At 43.4% G+C, this 24,259-nt stretch overlaps 1 protein-coding gene across 1 annotated transcript in view; it reads right to left on the bottom strand.

The window, feature by feature from the left end:
• Positions 1-3,419: 3,419 nt before the first annotated feature.
• The window catches only part of LOC143930104 (pancreatic lipase-related protein 2-like), a 42,970-nt gene continuing 22,130 nt past the window's right edge, over positions 3,420-24,259 (bottom strand). Inside the window, exons 9-13 of the mRNA XM_077454058.1 lie at positions 22,648-22,766; positions 11,606-11,732; positions 10,563-10,674; positions 9,806-9,967; positions 3,420-4,812 (exon numbers count right to left, since the gene is read on the bottom strand). Of these exons, the coding sequence (XP_077310184.1) occupies positions 4,749-4,812; positions 9,806-9,967; positions 10,563-10,674; positions 11,606-11,732; positions 22,648-22,766 (584 nt within the window). The 3' untranslated portion in view covers positions 3,420-4,748. The remainder of the gene's footprint in view (positions 4,813-9,805; positions 9,968-10,562; positions 10,675-11,605; positions 11,733-22,647; positions 22,767-24,259) is intronic.

Genomic DNA, 24,259 nt, shown 5'->3' with positions numbered 1-24,259 from the left:
ACAATTGGGTGGAAAGGTCCGGCAAACTCAAGTCCGCTGGACAATCCCCCTGTGTGTAGCCTCCGGGGGGGACTTTTTTTACACGAAAGTATGGCGGACTCAGAAAGTATTTTTGCACTCCAATCTTCCTGCCGGACTTGCATTTTGGTGGACAATCTGGCCATTGGTATGCCAGTCCGCCGTACTTTTGAAATGAGTGGACTTTTCCCGCGCGGAGAAAAGTCCGCTCATTTTGAGCGCGTCTCCGGGTAGACGCGGCCAGCGAAGGAGGCGTAGCTGGCCCCGTCACCTGGTATGGACTTAAAGGGGAACCCCAATGCCGAAAAGATAGGCGTGGGGGTCCCCCCCAGGTCCACATCAGACGCTACCCGGCCGGCCAGGAAAGGGGGGGACGAGCGAGCGCCCCCCCTCCTGAGCTGTACCAGGCCACGTGCCCTCAACATGGGGGTTGCCTTGGGGAAGGGGGGGCCGCACGGCCCCCCCACCCCAAAGCACCTTGTCCCCATGTTGATGAGGACAAGGGCCTCTTCCCGACAACCCTGGCCGTTGGTTGTCGGGGTCTGCGGGTGGGGGGCTTATTGGAATCCGGGAGCCCCCTTTAATAAGGGGGCCCCCGGATCCCGGCCCCCCACCCTATGTGAATGAGTATGGGGTATAATGTACCCCTACCCATTCACCTGTAAAAAAAAGTAAAAAAAAAACACAACACACAAGGGTTAAAATAGTTTATTGCACAGCTCCGGGGGTCTTCCGTCTTCGGGGGTCTTCTCGCCGGACTCCTCCGCTATCTTCTTCTAGCTCTTTTGCTAGCGGAGGAGCCCGGCTTTCTTCTTCGCCGCCACCCTCTTCTTCCGACTTCGGGGGTCTTGTCCCCCTCTTCGGTTCTTCTTGCCGGGCCACCGCGCCTTCTTCTAGCTCTTTTACAGATGGTGGCCCGGTCTTCTGTTGCCGCCGTCTTCTGTTCTTCTCTTCTTCTCTTCAGATGTTGCCTCGTCGCATCCTCCGCTCACAATGACGGGGACACAGCGTGCGGCGACTTATATAGGGACATCACCGGATGATGTCCCTACCCAGTATGATGTCACAGTCCCAGAGGATGCTGGGACTGTGACATCATAATAGGCGGGGACATCATCCGGTGATGTCCCTATATAAGTCGCCGTGCGTCGCGTCCGTGCCATTGTGAGCGGAGGATGCGACGAGGCAACATCTGAAGAGAAGAAGAGAAGAAGTGCTCGGACAAGGGTCTGATGTGGACCTGGGGGGTACCCCCACGTCGATTTTTTTCGGCGTTGGGGTTCCCCTTTAAGGCCATACCAGGTGGCGGGGCCAGCGACGTCTCCTTCGCGGGTCCCGCCTACCTGGAGACGCGCTCAAAATGAGCGGACTTTCCTCCGCGTGTGTGGGCGAGTCCGTTCATTTCAAAAGTACGGCGGATAGTCCGGCAGACTTAGTACGCCGTATTAGTCCACTGAAAAAGTGCCGTGTGTGGGCAAGTAGCCCGTTCGGAAAGTCCGGCGGACAGTCCGGTGGGAAGTCCGCCGGATAGTCCGCTACGTGTGTACGCGGCATTAGAGTATTTTTGTACTCATAATTTTATTTAATTTCAGGACTCTTGTTTTTCAGACTTTGTTTCACTGGTTTGTTTCAATTTATTTGTGATTTTTTTTGTATCAATTGTTTATACAAATTTGGAATTTGCATATAAGTCTATGAAATTATACCTTTAGTTTTGACAGCGTCCTTTGATTTATTATCAGGTGTGTCCTTTCCCCAGGTCAGACTAATGCCGCGTACACACGACCAGACTTTTCGAGGGACTAAGTCTGACAGACTTTCGACAGAGTTCTGACGGAGTTCTGACGGAGTTCTGACAGAGTTCTGACAGAGTTCTGACAGACTTTCCGAATGAACGGACTTGGCCACACACAATCACACCAAAGTCCGACGGATTCGAACGTGATTGGCATACGACTGGACTACAATAAGGAAGTTCATAGCCAGTAGCCAATAGCTGCCCTAGCGTCGGCTTTAGTCCGTCAGACTAGCACATACACGAGCGGATTTCTCAGTAGGAACTGGGTCCGGCAGAGTTCTGTCGGAAAAATTTGAAACATGTTCCATTTCTAGGAAACTTCCTCTCCGAAACTCGGGCAGTCACCTGCGGAGTCCCTCAAGGCTCTCCGTTGTCACCCGTTCTCTTCAACATTAACATTCGCCCACTCCTTCAAATCATCAGATGCTCAGATCTCTGCTTCCACTCTTACGCTGACGACACGCAACTTTATTTCCGGATCAATGGAAAAAAAGATCACCAACAACAACTTGAAAACTGCCTCAAATCAATAGAGGACTGGATGACCACCAACTCCCTCCAGCTGAACCAATCAAAGACAGAGCTTCTTATCTTACACCCAAATCATAAGCCCGCAACCAAAACCTCCTGGTCTCCACCAACCGTCTTTGGGCAGACTATCTCCCCAAAGACCAAAGCGAAGAGTCTCGGGGTTATTTTAGACGCACAAATGTCAATGGATGCGCAAATAGGATCTGTAGTCAGTCGATCTCACCATCTGCTGCGCATGCTTCGCAGACTCATCCCTTTTATCCCAAAGAATGACAAAGCAGTGGTAGTTGGAACAATCATTAATTCACGACTGGACTACGCAAACTCGCTTTACATACGATTACCACAATATCAACTTGCGCGATTACAACTGATCCAAAACACGGCGGCAAGGCTGATAACAGGAAAAAAAACCTGGGAATCCATTTCTCCTTCACTGAGGAGCTTACATTGGCTAACCGTAAAAAATCGGATCACGTTCAAGACCCTTTGCCTCACCCACAAATGCGTGCATAGAGAAGCTCCGCAATACCTAATGGAGAAAATAAATCATTACACACCAAACCGCAGTCTTCGATCAACCAACAAAAACCTCCGCCTCGTGCCCAAAGCCCGGTATAAATCCAAGGGTGATCGGAGATTCGCTGTCCAAGGGCCTCGGCTATGGAATGCTCTACCAATCAACATCCGCCTGGAAGAAAATCACCTGGCTTTTAGGAAAAAACTCAAGACCTTCCTCTTTTAGCAGATGATCAAAGCTCGCCACAGCGCCTAGAGGCGATTCAGTTCGCATTGTGCGCTATACAAGTATTTCATTCATTCATTCATTCATTCCATTTCTAAAGTCTGTCAGACTTTTGCAAATCAAAAGTCCGCTGCAGCCCACACACATTCGAATAGTCTGCCGGAATCATTCCGTCAGACTTTTGATGTTGAAAAGTCTGGTCGTGTGTACGGGGCATTAGAGGGTGTTTCTATACTGTGGGGCTGGGCTACCCTAATGTACGACTAGCTTTACTCAAATTACTAGAAAGGTGGCATAGGACAAAAAGGCACAGTGGTGACACTCAGAGGGAGGCAACAAAGCAATATTTATTAAGCATTTATTTGTACACATCTTCAAACAGTAAAACAACTTTCAAAAATTTGCATTTGAAAACATGACCATATATGTTTACAATCTGAGAGTTACAGCTTTGTGTGGCCTGTGAACATTTGCAGAGGGAATGTCAGCTTACCTTTACCAGCTAACAACGAACACAGGTTCTAGGGTTGACTAAATCTAACCCTGGAAGCTGCATAAAAAAAATGACAGGCATTTGTCTAGCAAATGGCATGTACACTTGTTCTGTGCAAATTGGGCAAAAACAAATGTTCTTTAGGGTACTTGTTTCTCTTCTGAACAAATGTTACTTTATTATGGGCAGTATTAAAATATAGGATTATGGCCACTAGATGGAGCTGATAAGCATAGGAAATAAATACACTGACCACAAAATCAATTGGATTTTTCAGACGGATTTTGGCCGAAACTTGTGTTGCATACACACGGTCGCACAAAGGTGTCGGAAAATCCGATCGTTGAGAACGAGGTGACGTTCGGAACATACGATGGGACTACGTAGAGGCCAGTAGCCAATAGCTTTCATCTCAAATTTTTTTCTGAGCATGCGTGGCACTTTGTGCGTCGGAATTCTCTACACACGATCGGAAAAAGTCCAATCGTATTTTGTTGTCGGAAAATTTTAAATCCAGCTCTCAAACTTTTTCCGTCAGAAATTCCAACAAAAAAAGTCCAATAGAGCCCACACACGATCGGATTTTCGGACAACATAATCCGATCGGACTTTCTCCATCAGAATTTCCGACCATGTGTATGGGGCATAACACTGTATCTCCTGTTATAAAGACATATCTATTTCCTGTGCTTCTCAGCTCCATCTACTGCCCATAATAAAAGAGAAGAGAACAGAAGAACAATGAATGAAGAACATTCGTTTTTACCCAATTCACACAGAACGATAAAACATGCAAATTGGCTGAATGATTGGCTATGTATTTTTTTTTTTATAAATAGACCACTAGGAGTTATTATCATGCAATTTTAAACAGTAAAACGATTTCACCTAGTACATCTTTTACCGAGTAGTACACAGGATTTGCTTGTGTTAAGAAGAAAAATGGCTTCCCCCAGTATTTGGAGTCAGCCATCCCACATGAAGGGAGGACAGTAAAGTTTATAGCTGACATTTGACCCATCTCCTGCAGATGATCACTTGCTTTTCAAGATGCAGAAGATACACAAGGTAAAAACATCATTACCATATTTCTTGCATTCAATATTTCTTGGGGTAAATGGGAAGAAAAGCTTCATCTTCTGGTTCAGTGAGGATTACAGTGGTTAGCACAGACTGAGAATCTGGGGGGATCCTGATGACACGGAGGCACTGCTACAGAATGAGTATCTGAACATAAAGAACATAAATAACATCCCGTTATCGATAAATTTGTTCTGTTTTGTAGTTTTAAAAAGTTTAGCTTATGCTAACAATTCATAGGGGCGTATTTATCAAGCAGTGAATGTGACTTTCACCAAACATTCGCTGGTTGTAAATTGCTGTCATTTAAATCTCATGCACCTGGAAGATGCAGTAGGGAAGAGTTTTATCGGTGTCTAAGTCACCGCTGGGTAGAGCCAGCCTCTATTTGTGTTGATAAGTATTGTTACTGGGACAGAATGTGATGGGAAATCCAACAATTCAGAGTCAAAAGCAGAGCAAAAGGTGAAGGTAAATCTTCCAATGGAGACTCCTATTCTGATGACAACTGTCTAAGGATAGGTTCACACTTGTGCGTCTATATTTTCATGGGCATTGTATTATTTTTATATGTGTTTTGATGTATTTTTTTCACACGTTTTTCATGCACACTTATTGAAGTTTAAGGGGCCAAATGGCCTATACCAGTGATGGCGAACCTTGGCACCCCAGATGTTTTGAAACTACATTTCCCATGATTCTCATGCACTCTGCTGTGTAGTTGAGCATCATGGGAAATGTAGTTCCAAAACATCTGGGGTGCCAAGGTTTGCCATCACAGGCCTATACTAAATGGCATACTGTAGGTGTGGGCCCTATAGATTGCAGTAGGACATAGAAAGAGAGAGATGCTTGTAAAATAGCTAATAATGATTCCACAGCAGAGTGTAATAAAAAAAAAAAATATATATATATATATATATATATATATATATATATATATATATATATATACACATACATATATACTCTTCAATATTGTTGGCCCACCCTTTGCAGCCATAACAGCATCAACTCTTCTGGGAAGGTTGTCCACAAGGTTTAGGATTCTGTCTATAGGGATGTTTGACCATTCTTCCAGAAGCGTATTTGTGAGGTCAGGCACTGATGTGGACGGGATGACCTGGCTCACAGTCTCCACTCTAACTAATCCCAAAGGTGTTCTATCGGGTTGAGTTGAAGTTCCTCCACCCCAAACTCGCTCATCCATGTCTTTATGGATCTTGCTTTGTGTACGGGTCCAAATCATTTGGTGGATGGGGGATTATGGCGTGGGGTTGTTTTTCAGAGTTGGGCCTGGCCCCTTAGTTCCAGTGAAGGAAACTCTTAAGGCATCAGCATACCAAGACATTTTGGACAATTTCATGCTCCCAACTTTGTGGGAACAGTTTGGGAATGGCACCTTCCTGTTCCATCATGACTGCGCAAAAGTACACAAAGCAATGTCCATAAAGACACGGATGAGCGAGTTTGGGGTGGAGGAACTTGACTGGCCTGCACAGAGTCCTGACCTCAACCCGATAGAACACCTTTAGGATGAATTAGAGTGGAGACTGTGAGCCAGGTCTTCTCGTCCAACATCAGTGCCTGAACTCACAAATGCACATTCCCATAGACACACTCCTATACCTTATAGACAGCCTTCCCTGAAGAATTGAAGCTGTTATAGCTGCAAAGGGTGGGCCAACTCAGTATTGAACCTTACAGACTAAGACTGGGATGACATTAAAGTTCATGTTTTCAGTATTATCAGAAAACACTGGTCTATACTCAGGGACAATTATCCAATAATCCCTGAGTTTAATGTACCTCTTCTTTCTTCTTACAGATGAGGTAAACCACTACGTGATAGACTGCTGAGGACTGATCAGTACTGCACACCAATCCCTACTATGACCTTTTTAGGACCCCGCAACAATGGATCCTTGTTTGAATAGTATTCAGTGCAATTCTATGATAAAAGGCACTTTTTTTTTTCCTCACCCACATAGAGGACAAAGCATTACCATTAAGGGATATTATATTTGTCAATCTTCTTTTGTTGTTTATGTGATTAAATGGCCATGTGAGCTCCTCTCTATGGGTGAGGCTACACTGCAAATCAAAGATCACATTGCATGTCATAAATATTCAATAGGTGATAACAATACAGTTGGCTTTCGCAAGGCACTTTATTAAAAAGAGCACGTGATTATGGTCATATATATAAAATTTATGGTCATAGATTGAGTTAATCGGAATATTATTATTATATTATTCTTATTATTATACAGGATTTATATAGTGCCGACAGTTTACGCAGCGCTTTACAACATTGGGGTAGACAGTACAATGCAATACAAGAATAGAATAGGTGGTAATTGTGAGTTGATTTTAAGAAAGGAAGAAGTACAGTGGATACATTGTTTAGATACACTGCATCCTAAGGGATTGAACTCGGATATGGATTTATACCTCTTTGTATGTAAAGGTCGTTCTATAGACATTTTTGATTAATTATTTCTGTGTAATTTAGTGTTGAGTCGTTTTTGAATGAAGTTTTGATATATGTACAGTATCTCACAAAAGTGAGTACACCCCTCACATTTTTGTAAATATTTTATTATATCTTTTCATGTGACAACACTAAAGAAATTACACTTTGTTACAATGTAAAGTATTGAGTGTACAGCTTGTATAACAGTGTAAATTTGCTGTCCCCTTAAAATAACAACACACATCCATTAATGTCTAAACCGCTGGCAACAAAAATGGAGTACACCTCTAAGTGAAAATGTCCCAATTGGACCCAACCTGTCAATATTTTTTGTGGCTGCCATTATTTTCCAGCACTTAACCCTCTTGGGCATGAAGTTCACCAGAGCTTCACAGGTCCTCAATCCTCTTCCACGATGAGATAACGGAGCTGGTGGATGTTAGAGACCTTGCGCCCCTCCATCTTTCATTTGAGGATGCCCCACAGATGCTCAATCAGGTTTAGGTCTGGAGACATGTTTGGCCAGTCCATCACCTTTACCCTCAGCTTCTTTATCAAGGCAGTGGTCATCTTGGAGTTGTACTTCGGGCCGTTATCGTGCTGAAATACTGCCCTGAGGCCCAGTCTCTGAAAGGAGGTGATCATGCTCTGCTTCAGTATGTCACAGTACATGTTGGCATTCATGGTTCCCTCAATGAACTGTAGCTCCCCAGTGCCGGCATGACCATGACACTCCCACAATCATGCTTGACTGTAGGCAATACACACTTGTCTTTGTACTCCTCACCTGGTTGCTGCCACACACTCTTGACACCATCTGAACCAAATAAGTTTATCTTGGTCCCATCAGAGCACAGGACATGGTTCCAGCAGTCTGCTTGGTTTCAGCAAACTGTTTGCAGGCTTTCTTGTGCATCACCTTTAGAAGAGGCCTTCTTTTGGGACGACAGCCATGTAGACCAATTTGATGCAGTGTGCGGCGTTTGGTCTGAGCACTGACAGGCTGCCCCCCACCCCTTCAACCATTGCAGCAATGCTGGCAGCACTCATATGTCTATTTCCCAAAGACAACCTCTAGATATGATGCTGAGCATGTGCACTCAACTTCTTTGGACGATCATGGCGAGGCCTGTTCTGAGAGGAACCTGTCCTGTTAAACTGCTGTATGGTCTTGGCCACCGTGCTGCAGCTCAGTTTCAGGGTCTTGACAATCTTATAGTCTAGGCCATCTTTATGTAGAGCAACCATTCTTTTTTTTCAGATCCTCAGAGAGTTCTTTGCTATGTGGTGCCATGTTGAACTTCCTGTAACCAATATGAGAGACACCCAATTTAACACACCCGCTCCCCATTCACACCTGAGACCTTGTAATACTATCAAGTCACATGACACCAGGGAGGGAAATTGGCTAATTGGGCCCAATATGGACATTTTCACTTAGGGGGTGTACTCCCTTTTGTTGACAGAGATTTAGACATTAATGGCATTTAGATATTAATGTGTGTTGAGTTATTTTGAGGAGACAGTAAATGTACACTGTTATACAAGCTGTACATTCACTACTTTACATTGTAGCAAAGTGTAATTTCTTCAGTGTTGTCACATGAAAAGATATAATAAATTATTTACAAAAACATGAGGGGTGTACTCAATTTTGTGAGATAATGTATATATAGTGATGATGTATGGGTATACATTTTTGTATCTTTATTATCATCACCATTGATATTTTTTCACATAAGGTGTCACCACGTAGAAAAGTGATGCCGGGGATTGTATCCAGCTCTCATTCATTTCCTTGTTTTTTATTGCCCTAAGCCCAAAACTTGAAATGGATGGAATATCTTTAACCGGTTCCTGACCAGCGCACGCCAATGTACATCGCAAAAGGGCACAGGCAGGCATATTGGCGTACAGGTACGTCCAATCTTCAATGCCGCCCTGCCATCGCGAGCGCTATTTATTAATAAAAAATTATTAATAAAAATGCCATAAAACTAGCCCTATGTTGTAAACGCTATAACTTTTGCGCAAACCAGTCAATAATCGCTTATTGCAATTTTTTTTACCAAAAATATGTAGAAGAATACGTATCGGCCTAAACTGAGGGAAAAAAATGTTTTTTATATATTTTTGGGGGATATTTATTATAACAAAAAGTAAACAATAAAGAATTTTTTTCAAAATTGTTGCTCTATTTTCGTTTATAGCCCAAAAAATAAAAACCATAGGGGTCATCAAATACCACCAAAAGAAAGCTCTATTTGTGGGAAAAAAAGGACGTCAATTTTGTTTGGGAGCCACGTCGCATGACCGCGCAATTGTCAGTTAAAGTGACGCAGTGCCGAATCGCAAAAAGTGGTCTGGTCTTTGACCAGCAAAATGGTCTGGTCTGTAAGTGGTTAATGGATTTGTGTATGTTTTTTATTTTAATAATTATTTGTGCAGCAATCCTTTGAACTTTCTTTCTATAAAAATATATATATATATATATATATATATATATATATATATATATATTAAGCCAAAAGACCAAAATTTAACTTGAGCACAAAGAAAATAAGGCCCCTGGCTGTCGTTGACCTTCTGGTATAACAGCATTTGATATATGACTTAATAGTTTGTGGACATTTTTTAAAAGTGACTCCAAGAGGAAATACTCACGTTGCTCCATCCTTCCCAGGCTGCACTGTCACAGAGGAAGCACCAAGACGTACATTTCCAAACACGAGACCATTCCAGACAAATGTCACCTTACTTATTTGTCCAACATTAATCTCAGCATCAATAAATGCTGTATATGATGTGCCCGTTTTAATGAATCCCCTGTAGAATACAAAACCAGTGCAGTTTATGTGCATTAAATGTATGCATTTTTTTCAAACAAGTACAAAGACACAGATAGAAGCAATGACCCTTGCAGACAATTGCACGTATAACAAGGAACTTATTTCTGCCTTTTGGTTGGTTAAATGACTGAAACTGTTTCATTATATCTGTTCAATAAGTGCATAACAAACCTGTTGATCCTGCCAGAAAACTTGTTAGCTGATAACTTCCTGTGCTCACTGATTGTGCTGGCTATGACCAGTTATGTTGTTTTCAGCTATCTTTCAGGACTACAGTACACCCATGGCTATGGAGAAGAGAAGCGTGGGAGATGTTCTTTAGTTCTATCCTAGGGTGACAATACTGCATCAGAATATTGTATGGTGATGAGTGTTGTCACCATTGGACAAAAAGTGTGTTACTGGCAGAATCACCAGGTGAAAAAAAAAGCCTAAAAAAGAAAACAAATGCAGCCACCACATCTAAGGACTGGTAAGCTGAATTACTTTGCATTATAGATACACTTTAATTGCTGCAAAAAAATTTTGCTAACTATTTCAACTTCTAATAAATACAAACAAATATTACACACCTGTATAATGTGTAATCCTTAGTCTTTCCATTAGATCCTTCTAAGGACATGGAAAAGGATCCAAGAACAGCCAGACTGCCAGAAGTGTAAACAGTGATCTGGTATCTCCAGCCTGGAGGATAGAAGATAATGGGACAATTCAAATTAAAACATTTTTTTTCTTCATAAAATCAGAAACATATGTACTGTACGTGGTACAGAAGTCATTTTTAAATGTGATTTTATTTAAAAGTTACCTTTCCACATTTCAATCTACAATGTGCTACAAGGTCCTGAAACTGTCTTTATGAATTCTTCTTTCTTAAAACCCAATGCACAATAAAAATAAATAAAGCTGTTCCACCTTTGCCCTAAGTTCATTGTTTCCTCTCTTGATTTATAGAGAACTTAAAGCGGAGGTCCACCCTAATGTGGACCTTCCGCTCATTGGAATCCTCCCCCCCTCCGGCGCCACAATTGGCACCTTTCAGGGAGGAGGGGGGGTGCAGGTACCTGTACAGTACAGGTATCTGCACCCACTTCCGGCATAGCTATCTGCGGAAAGGGGCGTAGATTCCCTTTCCGAAAGTCCCCCGCTGCCTGCTGGGAAACACACGGATCCCAGAGACAGCGGAACCATCCTTATTGCACATCGCGACTCGCGCATGCGCAGTAGGGAACCGGGAAATGAAGTCGAAAAGGTTCCACTTCCTGATTCCCATACCCAAGATGGCGGCGGCAGCACCCGAGAGATGATCGAGAGTTCGGCTTCGGGTGCCAACATCGCGGGCGCACTGGGCGGGTAAGTGTCCTTATTTTAAAAGTCAGCAGCTGCAGTATTTGTAGCTGCTGGCTTTAAAAAAAAAAAAACGGCGGAACTCCCGGCAGACTCCCGCTTTAAAATCAATCCCACACCATGCTGACAAAACACAATGTTAATGTTTATCTTTATAATTAGATCTCCACATTATTTGAGTTACATTATGATTTCTACCATGAATGGATTGAGTAGGGATTGTAACCAACCGTAAAGGGTTGGTGAAGAAATGAATCTTGAAACTTACGGGAAAAGACTTTAAGATCTCCGGTGTTTAAGTAAAATATCTGAGAGGCCGATGTGATTCCAGAATACTTGTCTGCATAATGTCCCATCATTGGGCAACCCTTGCTGGGACATGGGAAGCCGGCACCCTGCGGGGAGAGACGAGAGACTGACATGAGACAAAATCAAAGGCTGGTGGAGACAAAAACAATGAAGACATTACTTCTTTGCCACTCTTCCCATATCTTACAGGTGTATCACGTATGTACCCTCCTCTTACCGTATTGTTACATTACTGCATTGTGACTTTGTGATTAGAACTTTTCATGATCCCTGCACTCAAACCTTTAAAACATTACAGAAAAGTACAATGGTTTAGCATCTGGAATTTGAGGGACTCTTGGACAATCTCTCAGGTTACCTTAATGCTGCGTACACATGACCGGTTTTCCCATCGGAATAAACTTTGAAGGTTTTTCCAACGGAGTTCTGCTGAAACTGTCTTGTGTACACACTAGAAAAAGGAAGTTCAATAGCCAGTAGCCAATAACCTCCGTCTCGTACTTGCTTCAGAGCATGCGCCGTTTTTGGACCGTCGGAACAGCATACAGACGAGCGGTTTTCCCGAAAGGAATTGGTTCCGTCGGAAATATTTAAAAATTGTTATATTTCTAGGTCCGTCAGAATTTTCGTAAAAAAAAAAGTCAGATGAGGCATACACACGATCGGAATATACGATGAAAAGCTTCCGTCGGATTTTCTCTGTTGGACATTCCGCTAGTGTGTACGCGGCATAAGCCTTCAGCCCATTTTCCTGGTGCCTGTGTTAGCATAAAGGAACACTATTTTGATTATGATCAAAGGAAAACTAATTATGAACACCCTCAACCTGCACCACTAAGGAGCACCTCAATGTAGTCTACGTCTAAATTATTCACACTCCTATTGGACTTACACCTTTAAAAATTGCATTAAGGCTGGGTTCACACTGAAGCGATGCGGGAACGCCGCGAATCCGCGGCGGGTTCCCGCATCGCATGCCTCCCGCCGGAAGTTCACACTGCCCTATGCGGACTGCTGGGAGTGTCAGTGAAACCTTAATGACACCCCCAGATCAGTTCGCATATCGCAGTGTGATCTGCAAACTCGGACAGGAATCGTATCGCATGGTGTGAACACCCATGCGATCCGATTCTGCTGCGGACCAAAAAAAGGGTCCTGTGCGAGTTTGGAGCGGGTGCGATGCAAATTCAGCCATACTTTCTGTATGGCTGAACTCGCATCGCACAGAGATCGGATGTGATTTGCACTGCAGTGCGGTGCGAATCACATACGGGTCTCCTAGCCGCAGCAGTGTGAACCCAGCCTAAGTGACAGGCAGGGTTCATGCTAAACCACCATCCCCACAGGGACAACATTTTCTTTTTAAGATCAGATTATCTTGAAGTAATGATTCTAGTGGGAGACCCAACCATTCTTACTTCACACTATCACACCTACAAAAGGCATGATAAAATACCTTCAATTCACTTAGAGACATGTTGTTTTTTAAGCCACTTGGATTTTCATAAAATCACATCTGCATTGCCAAGCGGGCAGCACAGTGTGGACCTGGCAGGAATGTGGGCTGAGGAAAAGAATACTTTTTGAGGGTGCTTGGGGGCAAAGTTTTATAGTTAGATTGAAAAAAAGACACAGTTCCATCTAGTTCAACCAATAGTGAAGAACAAATGAATAAGTGGACATGGAAAAAAAATCTTATACCCACAGCTGATCCAGGGGAAGGCAAAAAAAAAGAAACTTTTAACAGTGTAGTTTTTTTAATGGCATCCCAACACACTGAAGCAACGCTGCACCAAGACACATGCATTGTAGCACACCACACGGCAGGTAGCTCAGCATTGTGTATTGTGGTGCCCTGTGTTGCCAATAAAGTGAATTCATTTGAATGAGCTGCCGTAACATAAGCTTAAACAAAGTGCATTAAAGCAGGAATAAAGCCCGCTTTGTGATTTCTACCTACAGGTAAGCTTATAATACGGCTTACCTGGATCAAAATCCCTGCTTAACCAGCCAAATTTCAACCCTTGAGTGGCCACTGCAGTTAAACAGAAGTTGATCTAAAGCCCTGTCGGATACAAATCATTCATTCAGCAGCTGTAGCTAATGGCTGCACCACGGATCTGTGTATTCTGACCTTCAGTCCTCTCTGAAACCTGCACTGAGAGGAATGAAGTTGTAGAATTAAGTGTGTTACAGCCAAGTACTTGCGGGCACGCTGCTAGTGGTACACTGACCTCCGATTGTACCAGGTAAATTTCCCTGCCCAGCTGCTGGACCGTCGAAAGAAGTTCACTCCCAGCCATCCACATGCCCAGCGGTTGAATGCTAGCTTGGCTAAATTGCTAGTACTTCAACTGCTGCCTTTTCAGTTGGTAGACTCGGTCTGCTTCCGTGAGTTTGTGCAATGTGCGGTTACTCAGTGGCAGGTTCCCAAATGCCACTTTTTCTCACGTAAGGCAATTCCTGCTCTCTACCGGCATGTGGAAGGCAATGTCCATGCCTTGCTGGACAGGGCGGTCAGCGGTAAGGTGCATATTACCGCTGACTCTTGGTCCAGCAGGCATGGACAGGGACGTTACCTTTCTTTCACGGCGCATTGGGTGACCCTTCTGGCAGCTGGGAAGGATGCAGGACAAGGTGCAGTAGTGTTGGAGGTTGTTCCGCCACCATGCCTCCAAAATGCTACTACTGGTGATTGTGACACACCTCTCTCCTCCACCCCCTCCTCTTCTTCTTCCTCCATGGCCTCTTCCTATGCTTTGTCCTCTGAACCAGCAGTGCTCCGTAGGTGTTTAAGGGGCTACGCAAGTACACAGGCAAAAATATGCCATGCCGTGTTTGCTCTGGTGTGCTTGGGGGACAGGAGCCACACTGGGGCAGATATTTTGTCAGCTCTGCAGGGGCAGGCTGAGAGGTGGTTGATGCCACGCCAGCTTAAGCCAGGAATGGTGGTTTGTGACAATGGCACCAACCTCTTCTCCGCCCTCCGACAGGGACAACTGACCCATGTGCCCTGTGTGGCTCATGTCCTTAACTTGGTGGTGCAGCGGTTCTTGGGCAGGTACTCGGGCTTACAGGATGTCTGGAGGCAGGTCAGGAAAGTCTGTGTGCATTTCCGCCGGTCATATAATGCCAGTGCTGAGCTGGCTGACCTCCAAAAGGAATTGAACCTGTCCAAGAACCGCCTAATCTGTGACATGCCCACCAAGTGGAACTCAACGTTGGCCATGCTGCAGCGGCTGCACATGCAGCAGAGGGCCATCAATGAGTACCTGTGCGACTACAGCACCAGGACAGGGTCAGGGGAGCTTGTTTTTTTTTTCCCTACGCCAGTGGGCCATGATCAGGGATGCATGCTCTTTTCCGTCACCATTTGAGGAGACCACGAGGATGGTGAGCAGTGACAGTGCATGCATCAGTGACACTGTCCCTGTTGTCCGCCTGTTGGAGCACACGCTGCATGGAATAATGGACAGGGCACACGAGGCAGAACAGAGGCAGGAAGAGGAGGACTTCCTTGCCTCTCAAGGCTCTCTTTATCCAGACAGTGTTCCTGCTGGCCCCCCCCGATCACACAGGAAGAGGACAACGAGGATTGTGTCAGCATGAGGGTGGAGCCTGGCACTCAGCATCAGCAGCAGTCTTTTAGGGATCATTTACAGTCCCAAGAAACCTGTGGACTTGTACGTGGCTGGGAGGAGGTGGCTGCAGATCATGTCATCCTTAGTGACCCAGAGGACTCAGGACCGAATTCCTCAGCTAACCTACTCTGCATGGCCACCCTGTTCCTGCAAAGCCTGCGGAAGGATCCTCGTATTCAGCGGATCAAGGAGAGGGATCAGTACTGGCTGGCAACTCTCCTTGATCCACGGTACAAGGGTAAGGTTGCGGACCTTATCTTGCCATCGCAGAGGGAGCAGAGGATGAGACATCTCTGGGAAGCATTGCAGAAAGGTCTGTGCAACGCGTTCCCAGAGACTGGGATGTTACAAATTCCTGGTCCTGGACAACGTGTTGCTGAGGCTTCGGTCAGTCAGACTCAGACGATCGACTGATGTTCATAAAGATGAATCAGTCTTGGATCACCATCAGCTACCAAGCACCTGAAGCTGATGTAACTGAATCATTATTTTTTTTAAATGTCAGATCCCTTCAAGACTTCAAGACTGCCTATGGTGATGCTGAGTGACTATCCTGTTATGCTGACTGACTATCCTCTTCCTCCTCAATGTTCATGCTGATAGCTTGTAAGAAAATTTTTGGTTCTGGGCACCGCCACCAGTGGCTAAGGCCCAATTTTTCAGCCCCAGGGGCGTGTAATTACAATTTCTGATGCAATACTTTGCAGCAGGGGTCATTCCTGCTCTCCAACTAGAGTTTCTGTGAGGTGTTGTAGCACCAGTGCCTAAGGCCCAATTTTTCTGCCCCTGTTTAACAGGTGCATGTAATTACAATTCTTGATATAATATTTCACAGCAGGGTCCGTTCCAGCACCCACCGAGAGTAACTGTGAGGACTTACAGTGTTGTGGCACCAGCACCACCACCACCAAAGGCCCAATTTTTTTACCACTGTTCAACAATGACATGTACTTACAAATCTTGATATAATAGTTCACAGCAGGACGTTCCAGCACCCACCAAGAGTCACTTTGAGGGCTTACAGTGTTGTGGCAACACCAACACCTTAGGCCAGTGATGACGAACCTTGGCACCCCAGATGTTTTGGAACTATATTTCCCATGATGCTCATGCACTCTGCAGTGTAGCTGAGCATCATGGGAAATGTAGTTCCAAAACATCTGGGGTGCCAAGGTTCGCCATCACTGCTTTAGGCCCATATTTCTGCAGAGCATATAGGGCAGGCCCCTACTTTCAAACATTCAACTTACAAACGTCTACTACTTTCAAACGGAAGGAGACAACAGGAAGTGAGATGAAATCTACCCCTAGGAAGGGAAATTCTCTCCTGTAAGGCCGCGTACACACGCGGGGACTGTTCGCTCAACTTTGTCCGTCAAACAGTTTCAGCGGACAGTCCGCTCAAAATTAGCATGGACGGACTTGGCCACACACGACGAACGAACAGTCCGCTGAAACCGTGCGCGATGACGTGAACGGCACGTATGACGGGACTAGAAAACGACGTCCTATACACTGCAATGCAAACTTCGGCGTGTAAATCCTTTCTGAGCATGCGCGGAACTTAGTTTGACGAACAAGCCTACACACGAGGGGACTGTTCGCTGAAACAAAGTTTCAGTGGACAGTTTTTCGGAACTGTCCGCTGAAACTGTCCGCTGAAAGCCCACACACGAGCGGACTGTCCGCCGAAACACTGTTCAGCGGACAAAGTTGAGCGAACAGTCCCCGCGTGTGTACGCGGCCTAAGAGTTTATATGGGAAAAACGTGTCTCCTCTCCACTGATGCTTTATCCCAATCCTTGTTTTACTAAAAAACCCAATTTTTCAAAAAACATTGGTCATTTGGACAGAAAGTGAGGTGAAATCTTCTGAAGAGGTGCACAGACGGAAAAGAAAACTGTTACAGGAGTGATAACCCTTCCCTATGTTTTCCAAACAGCTTAAAAATAGATTTTTTTGACTGGAGCTACACTTTAAAAATGTTCCAGTTCAAAATTACAAACAGATTCTACTTAACACAAAAAACCTACACAGTCCCTGTCTTGTTTGCACCACTTGTATACTGCTGTTCTGTGTATATAGGGCCTGGGGGCCCCACGCCTTTCCTTTTTTTTAATATCCATACAAGACCCAAAGGGGCTGGTAATGGGCAGGGGGGCTACCCATGCCATTTTTCTCAATGATTTTCATCCATATTGCCAGAACCAGACATTACATTAAAACCGCAGGCAGTTTTAAATGACTTTTTTTCCGTTAGAAATGTCATTTTGTGCAGGGACTGTTCTAAACATAGGAAACACGTGCCACTTCGCAGGCATGATGGACACCCCCCGGGCATGATATTTAAAGGAATATTTCATTACTTTTTTTCACTTTAAGCGTCATTAAAATCAGTTCTCCCTTTTTTTTGCATTGATACATGTCCCCTGGGGCAGGAGCCGGGTCCCCAAACCCTTTTTAGGACAATAACTTGCATATTAGCCTTTAAAATTTGCACTTTTGATTTTGAACGGTCGAGTCCCATAGACTTTAATGGGGTTCTAAAGTTTGCACAAATTTTTGGTCCGTTCACTGGTTCTGGTGCGAACCGAACTGGGGGTGGGGGGGGGGGGGGGGGTATTCGGCTCATCCCTAATGCTGATGAGATGGAAATTTTACTTTTTTTTCCTTTCTTTTTGATTATTCAATAAAAACTATTGTAAACAGAAATAGCTTATATCTGTATATACCTTTAAAAATGTTTCCCTTTTTTAGGGAAAATAAGTTATGGACAAAGGAATGGAGGTATAAAAAGGGGAAGAACAAGGAAGAAGAAGGGGAAAACTCAGAAAAGGGAAAAGGAAAGGGGAATGATGGGCAAGGGAATTTTTAATTTAAGTAATACCAAACTGAATGAGATTGAATTAAAAGTTATTGGCGAGGGACTAAAATGTATATCTAACAGAACTTTGGAGAAGTTTGGGACATACATAGATGTCTAAACGTTCATCAGGAGGATTGACCTTAATAAGTATTTCATGTCAGAGCTTATGAAAAAAAAAATACTAAAATGAACAGGAGGGCTTATGCTCATTTTGGTGAATATGCCTCTTATTAATATTACTGTAACAAATGTATGGTAACGTTTAAAGAGATGGTTCTGGATGATACCAAGAAATGCAATGTTAAGAAGTCTAATAAAATAAATGATTATATTAAAAGATAAATTATACTTAATTGATACATTAGGGCATTGATCTGCAATTAGCGGACCTCCAGCTGTTGCAAAACTACAAGTCCCATCATGCCTCTGCCTCTGGGTGTCATGCTTATTGCTGTCAGAGTCTTGCTATGCCTCATGGGACTTGAAGTTCTGCAACAGCTAGAGGTCCACTAATTGCATATCCCTGTATTAGGGGGTACGGGCACTAACTGAGACGACATATTAAATAAAGGTGATTATTGTAGTCATATGAACAGAGTCTATCTGATAAAGATTTGTGCAGATTATTGATGGATAACCCTACTATTTAATTTAAACAGGAATAGAATGCTGGGATTATAGAAAGTTGTTGGGAGAGTATTATATCAAAAATATGTTTTTGATAACCTCTGCTCCCTGCATACCACTTAAAAACTACCTACCTAAGGTACAAAACCCATGTTAACACACCAGGGTGACCTATTATGAGTGGGAACATTTCTGTCATGTGTAAATTAGAGCAGCATTTTGACATTGTGCTGCAATTGATTGGAGTTTCCACTCTATCATATATTAAGGACACTGAGCATATCGTCAATATACTAGAGAACATACAATATGAGAATCAATATTATTTAACAGCAGCTGACATTGCAGTCTTATACATAAATATAACTCTCTTTGGAGGCCTGGAGGTAGTAGAACCTTATTTAACTAGATCAGGGTTCCACTTAGAACCACAGGTTGCATTTGTATTGAAATGTTAGTTGTTTTCCATCTCAAAGAACAATTTTTGGTTTAATATTATCTTTATGTCCTAGATAAAGGTATGGTTATGGGGGCTAGGTTCAACGCAAGCCTATTTATGATTAGATGTGCATAGAGAGTATTTTTGTTCTTATAATAAACTTTCTATAATTTTATGATGAATATATACAATTGATGTTATCTTTATTTGGAGTGGGGACAGAGTAAAATTATATTTGTTCATGTCAACATTGAATGATAACGTAGATGTATGCAGCTCTGTTTTGATAATTGTGAACCTTTTAGTTATAACCATTTACATTAAGAAGGGTAATCTTTTGGTGTACTGTTTTTGGTTTAATAATATTTTTTATATCCAAACTAAGTGCATGGCCATGGGGGCTAAACTCACCCCCAGCCTGGCAAATTTAAATATAGCCAGATGGGAGGAGAAAAACATATTTTTCTTCTACTTTACTTTCTCCAATATTATGGGGGGATATATAGATAATGTTATCTTTATCTGGAGATGGAACAGAGTAGAATTAGATATGCTGATTTCAAAATTGCATCATAAATTAGATGGTATGCAGCTCTCTTGATATCAGTGCTGATCTAAAAGTGTGAACTTTTAAGATCTAACCCTTTATATTAGAAAGGGCAATCTCTATACCAAGTCACACTTGAAAGCCACTGACCTTAAAGAATACACATCCAAATAGTCACCATCACCCTTTGTGAGAAACAAGGTTCCCAAAGGCTCATCTATGCAGAAGAGGCACAATTGTAATATAATGACTGCTTATAGAGCACCATCTAAAATACTGAAAGATGGATTCTTCTAGATCAGCCTTTGTAAAACTTCTGGCATGGGTTTAACCTTGAAATATCTTTCTGAGCTCTACAGCTCATAGTACATCAGTTTAATGATGACTGGAAATAATAATAATGATCCTTACATTTGTAGTAATTTGCAAGAATACCCTCCTTAGAGATAGCTAAAAAGATAGTTGGTTTTGGAAGCATTGGAAGTTGGTTAGTACTCAAGCAACCTTTGGAGAAAGCCTATGGTTCTACAGAACCCTGGTTGAGAAAGGCTGGCCTAGCTGGTGAAATTGAATTTGTGGCTAAAACTGATCTACTAAAGCATAAGGTTGAGAATTCCACATTCCAATGAAAGGGTGATTGTGGTTTTTCTTTACAATTTTGGGGTACAAAAAGATCATACTGTAAATGGACATTTACCTATTCTGAAAAAGATGTCTTGGGTAATGTCTTATCAGTGATATACAATAAAGCATCCTCTCCATGGAATTTATTAGCTCCTAATGTAATTCAAAGGGTTCCCAAGTTATGTAAAATGTGCTCACTGAACAGAAACCATAGGACTAATTAAACCATGTTTGCTTCACAAAGTCTGTGGGGTCAATTTTAATATCAATGTATTTGTTTCTCAACATACTAAATGTGTATTGCCTGCAGTGTATGTGTGGGGCAGACCATGTGGGCACTGGAGGTTTGCATTGGGGAACAAATTAATAATATAAAAACAAGTCTTAAAACACTTATTTCTTTCATTTTTTTTAAAAGTGCATTACAAGGATCACACAGGTTTAAAATGTATAGGGATAGATAGAATGGGGACCAGCAGGTGTGGCTGCAACAAAACCAGAAAGGTTTCTACACTGGGAACAAGGTGAATTTATCAGATTCCAGATGGATTAAATATCGATGTGAACGTTATGTGATTGTAAAGGCAGAAGGTTTTTTATCTTAAAGCGGGAGTCCACCGGGACTCCGCGTTTTTTTTTTTTTTTTAAAAGCCAGCAGCTACAAATACTGCAGCTGCTGACTTTAAAAATAGTGACACTTACCTGTCCAGCGCGCCCGCGATGTCGGCACCCGAAGCCGATCTCTAGATCGTCTGTAAGGTGCTGCCGCCGCCATCTTGGGTATGGGAATCAGGAAATGGAGCCTTTCGGCTTCATTTCCCGGTTCCCTACTGCGCATGCGCGAATCGCGCTGCGCAATAAGGACGGTCCCCGCTGCCTCTGGGATCTGTGTGTTTCCCAGCAGGCAGCGGGGCACTTGCGGAAAGGGGCGGGCACTTGCGGAAAGGGGCGTAATCTACGCCCCTTTCCGCAGAGAGCTATCCCGGAAGTGGGTGCAGAATACCTGTACTGTACAGGTATCTGCACCCTCCTCCCCCCTGAAAGGTGCCAATTGTGGCGCCGGAGGGGGGAAGGGTTCCGATGAGCGGAGGTCCACTTTAGGGTGGACCTCCGCTTTAATGCATTCTATGCATTAAGATAAAACACCTTCTGTGTGTAGCAGCCCCCCCAGCCCCCCTAATACTTACCTGAGCCACATCTCTATCCAGCGATGTGCAAGAGTGCCTCTGCCATCCCGGACTCTCCCTCCTGATTGGCTGAGACACAGCAGGCTCCCGCTGCTCTCAATCAAAGTAAGTTAGTCAATAAGGAGAAAGGAGATAGAGGGGGTGGGGCCAAACTACGGCTCCTTGTCTGAATGGATACAGGGTGCTGCAGCTTGGCTCGGGTGCCCCCATAGCAAGCTTCTTGCTGTGAGGGCACTCAACAGGAGGGAGGGGCCAGGAGCACCAAAAAGGGACCAGAGGAAAGGAGGATCTGGGCTGCTCTGTGCAAAACTACTTCACACAGCAGGTAAGTATAACATGTTTTTATTTTTAAGGGCAAAAAAATTAGACTTTAGTATCACTTTAACTGCTTTGTTGGCAGTAATGAACAATGCTGCTACATTATTATCTATATGTTTGTTCAATGATGAGGTTTTATTGTGGGAGATCTTAGTTCAACTTTAATTTGTGTTTTTTATAATTGATATATTATGGTAATCCTGCTTTTAGAAGTCATTAAAAAATGGGAGATTCATAAGTTAGTAGCCTATCATTGTGTTGAATAGAAAGCCTCATGTTTTGCAATGGGTGTGATAAATGTAAATGAATAAGTCTACTTATTACTTGGAATAACGTTACATTACCAGCCACTGATAATGGCCTATTGGTTAAAATGCATTGGATGGAGCCAGATACTTTGACGACAAATGCTATGCATGCTGGTATATTACTATTAAGAAAGGTCATGCTTCTAAATTTTATACGTTTGTTTTTCTCCATAACAGAGAGAAATTCTGGGCCCCTCATCATATGTAAGTGAGCAACCTACGTGATGCTAACACACCTTCCACAACCCTGTGCCAGACAGTGCCTCACAATATATCTATATAAAACACTGTAGATTCCCAATAACCTAAACCTACCTTCCACACTTTGCTCCAACCTTAGCTTTGAAACTAACTCTTAATCTGACAATAAATACACCCTAATGCCAATTTTATCATCATCATCATAACAAGGCAAAAAGTTTCTGCTCAGTGTTAGGGACTTACCTGCTGGAAGGCATCGTAGGAGGCTGCAGAGTATCCCAGGTATCCATCAGGAGTGAGAATTGTCTGTGTGTAATATTTTGTGCTACGTATGTGATTGCAGGCCACCAGCTCACTTGTTACTGAGGATAAACAATAACACAGCTTCATGTAATACTATATTATTTGTGCCTATAACACCTCCAAAGAAGTTCTCTATATAACTAACTAGTATGATATTATCCAATAATAACTTGCCAGCTAAAGGGTCACTAGTAAAGGAAAAGAAACCACTGGCCATCGCTTCCTAGGACCAGCCAGGATCCAACTTCCCTGGAGAGCTATATTCTATAGGGTTTTGGCCAGCAAGGGTTCAACACATAGAAACAAGAGTAGCCTCTTTGTCCCATCTAATGATCTTGTGTGTGAGTTGTCGCTAGTGAAAGGATCAATAATGGGATCTCGGCCTGAGAGTATGATGCAACAAAAGTAATGGTCCTGCTGTGCTGTTGCTAACACTGGGGCCAGGCATTCCTATTGTATGTTGTATGATTTATGGTCAACTTGTTGTAACGTAATTAAAAGCACTCATACCTCCTGGCAATGTACATCGATCAAGTAGGGCTGAGTGGGGGGAGCTTTGGAATCAAGGCATAACAATAGTCATCAGTGATGTTCAGAGGAAGTATTTAGGGAGAGCTGTAGACTGTACATAACTGATGTGCTGTGCTGGTATATGGTAGGAACACTATATGTGCAGCTGTTGTAGTGTGTGGAGACTGTATACACCATAAAGCCAAAAATCTGAACACCTGACCATCCTACGGTCATTAATATGGATTTGTCCCCCTTTATGGCTATAACAGCCTCCAATCTTCTAGGAAAACTTTCCACAAGATTTTGGAGCGTGGCTGGGGGAATTTGTACCTATTTTTGAGGTCAGATACTGATGCTTAATAAAGAGATCTGGCTCACATTCTTCATTCCAAAGGTGTTCAGTAGGGTTGAGGCCAGGGTTCTGTGCAGGCAGAAGCTTAGTTTGTGAACAGGGCACAGTCATGCTAGAACAAAAACAACTTCCAACCTTACCACAGGTGCAATTGTCTAAAATGTCTTTGTATGCTGTAATATTAACGATTCCCTTCACTGAACACACCTGAACTTAACAGCTGCTGCAGTTGTACTGCGCCAACATGGCTCGACTGCGTGAATCGCCATCATGTTATATCGCTCCTTTATATGGCCACTAGGGGCGTGCGCGTGCGCCCGCTGCTCGCCCCTGGAGCCGATGAGAGTGCCCGGCGGTTGTGATGACCGCTGGGCTCCCGCGATCGCTCATGACATGAATATTCTCCATGGTGCCACTGTATGTAGGAACGTAGCCAGGCTTTCTTGCTTTTCCTGAGATGGATTATAGACCATGTGATGGGTAGTGTGCATTGAGCAGTCCATAAGACTGTAACAAACGTGCACTGCTTGTTCCAAATAGAAGTGAAAGGAGAAAAGGAGGCACTCGGGAGCTCATAGAGGAAGTTACAAGAAGGCAGAAAAACACAGTAAGACATCATTTTGTGAAAAATAGTTCACAGGGCCATAAGTAGTGGATGTGAATAGATTGTTCTTGGAGAATAAGGAT

Source organism: Lithobates pipiens, unplaced genomic scaffold (assembly GCF_037356315.1).
Source record: "Lithobates pipiens isolate NorthernLeopardFrog02 unplaced genomic scaffold, aLitPip1_a1.2 Scaffold_25, whole genome shotgun sequence".
Classification (NCBI taxonomy): domain Eukaryota; kingdom Metazoa; phylum Chordata; class Amphibia; order Anura; family Ranidae; genus Lithobates; species Lithobates pipiens.
The sequence above is the reverse complement of the archived record's forward strand: the minus strand, read 5'-3'. Positions and strand labels throughout refer to the sequence as shown.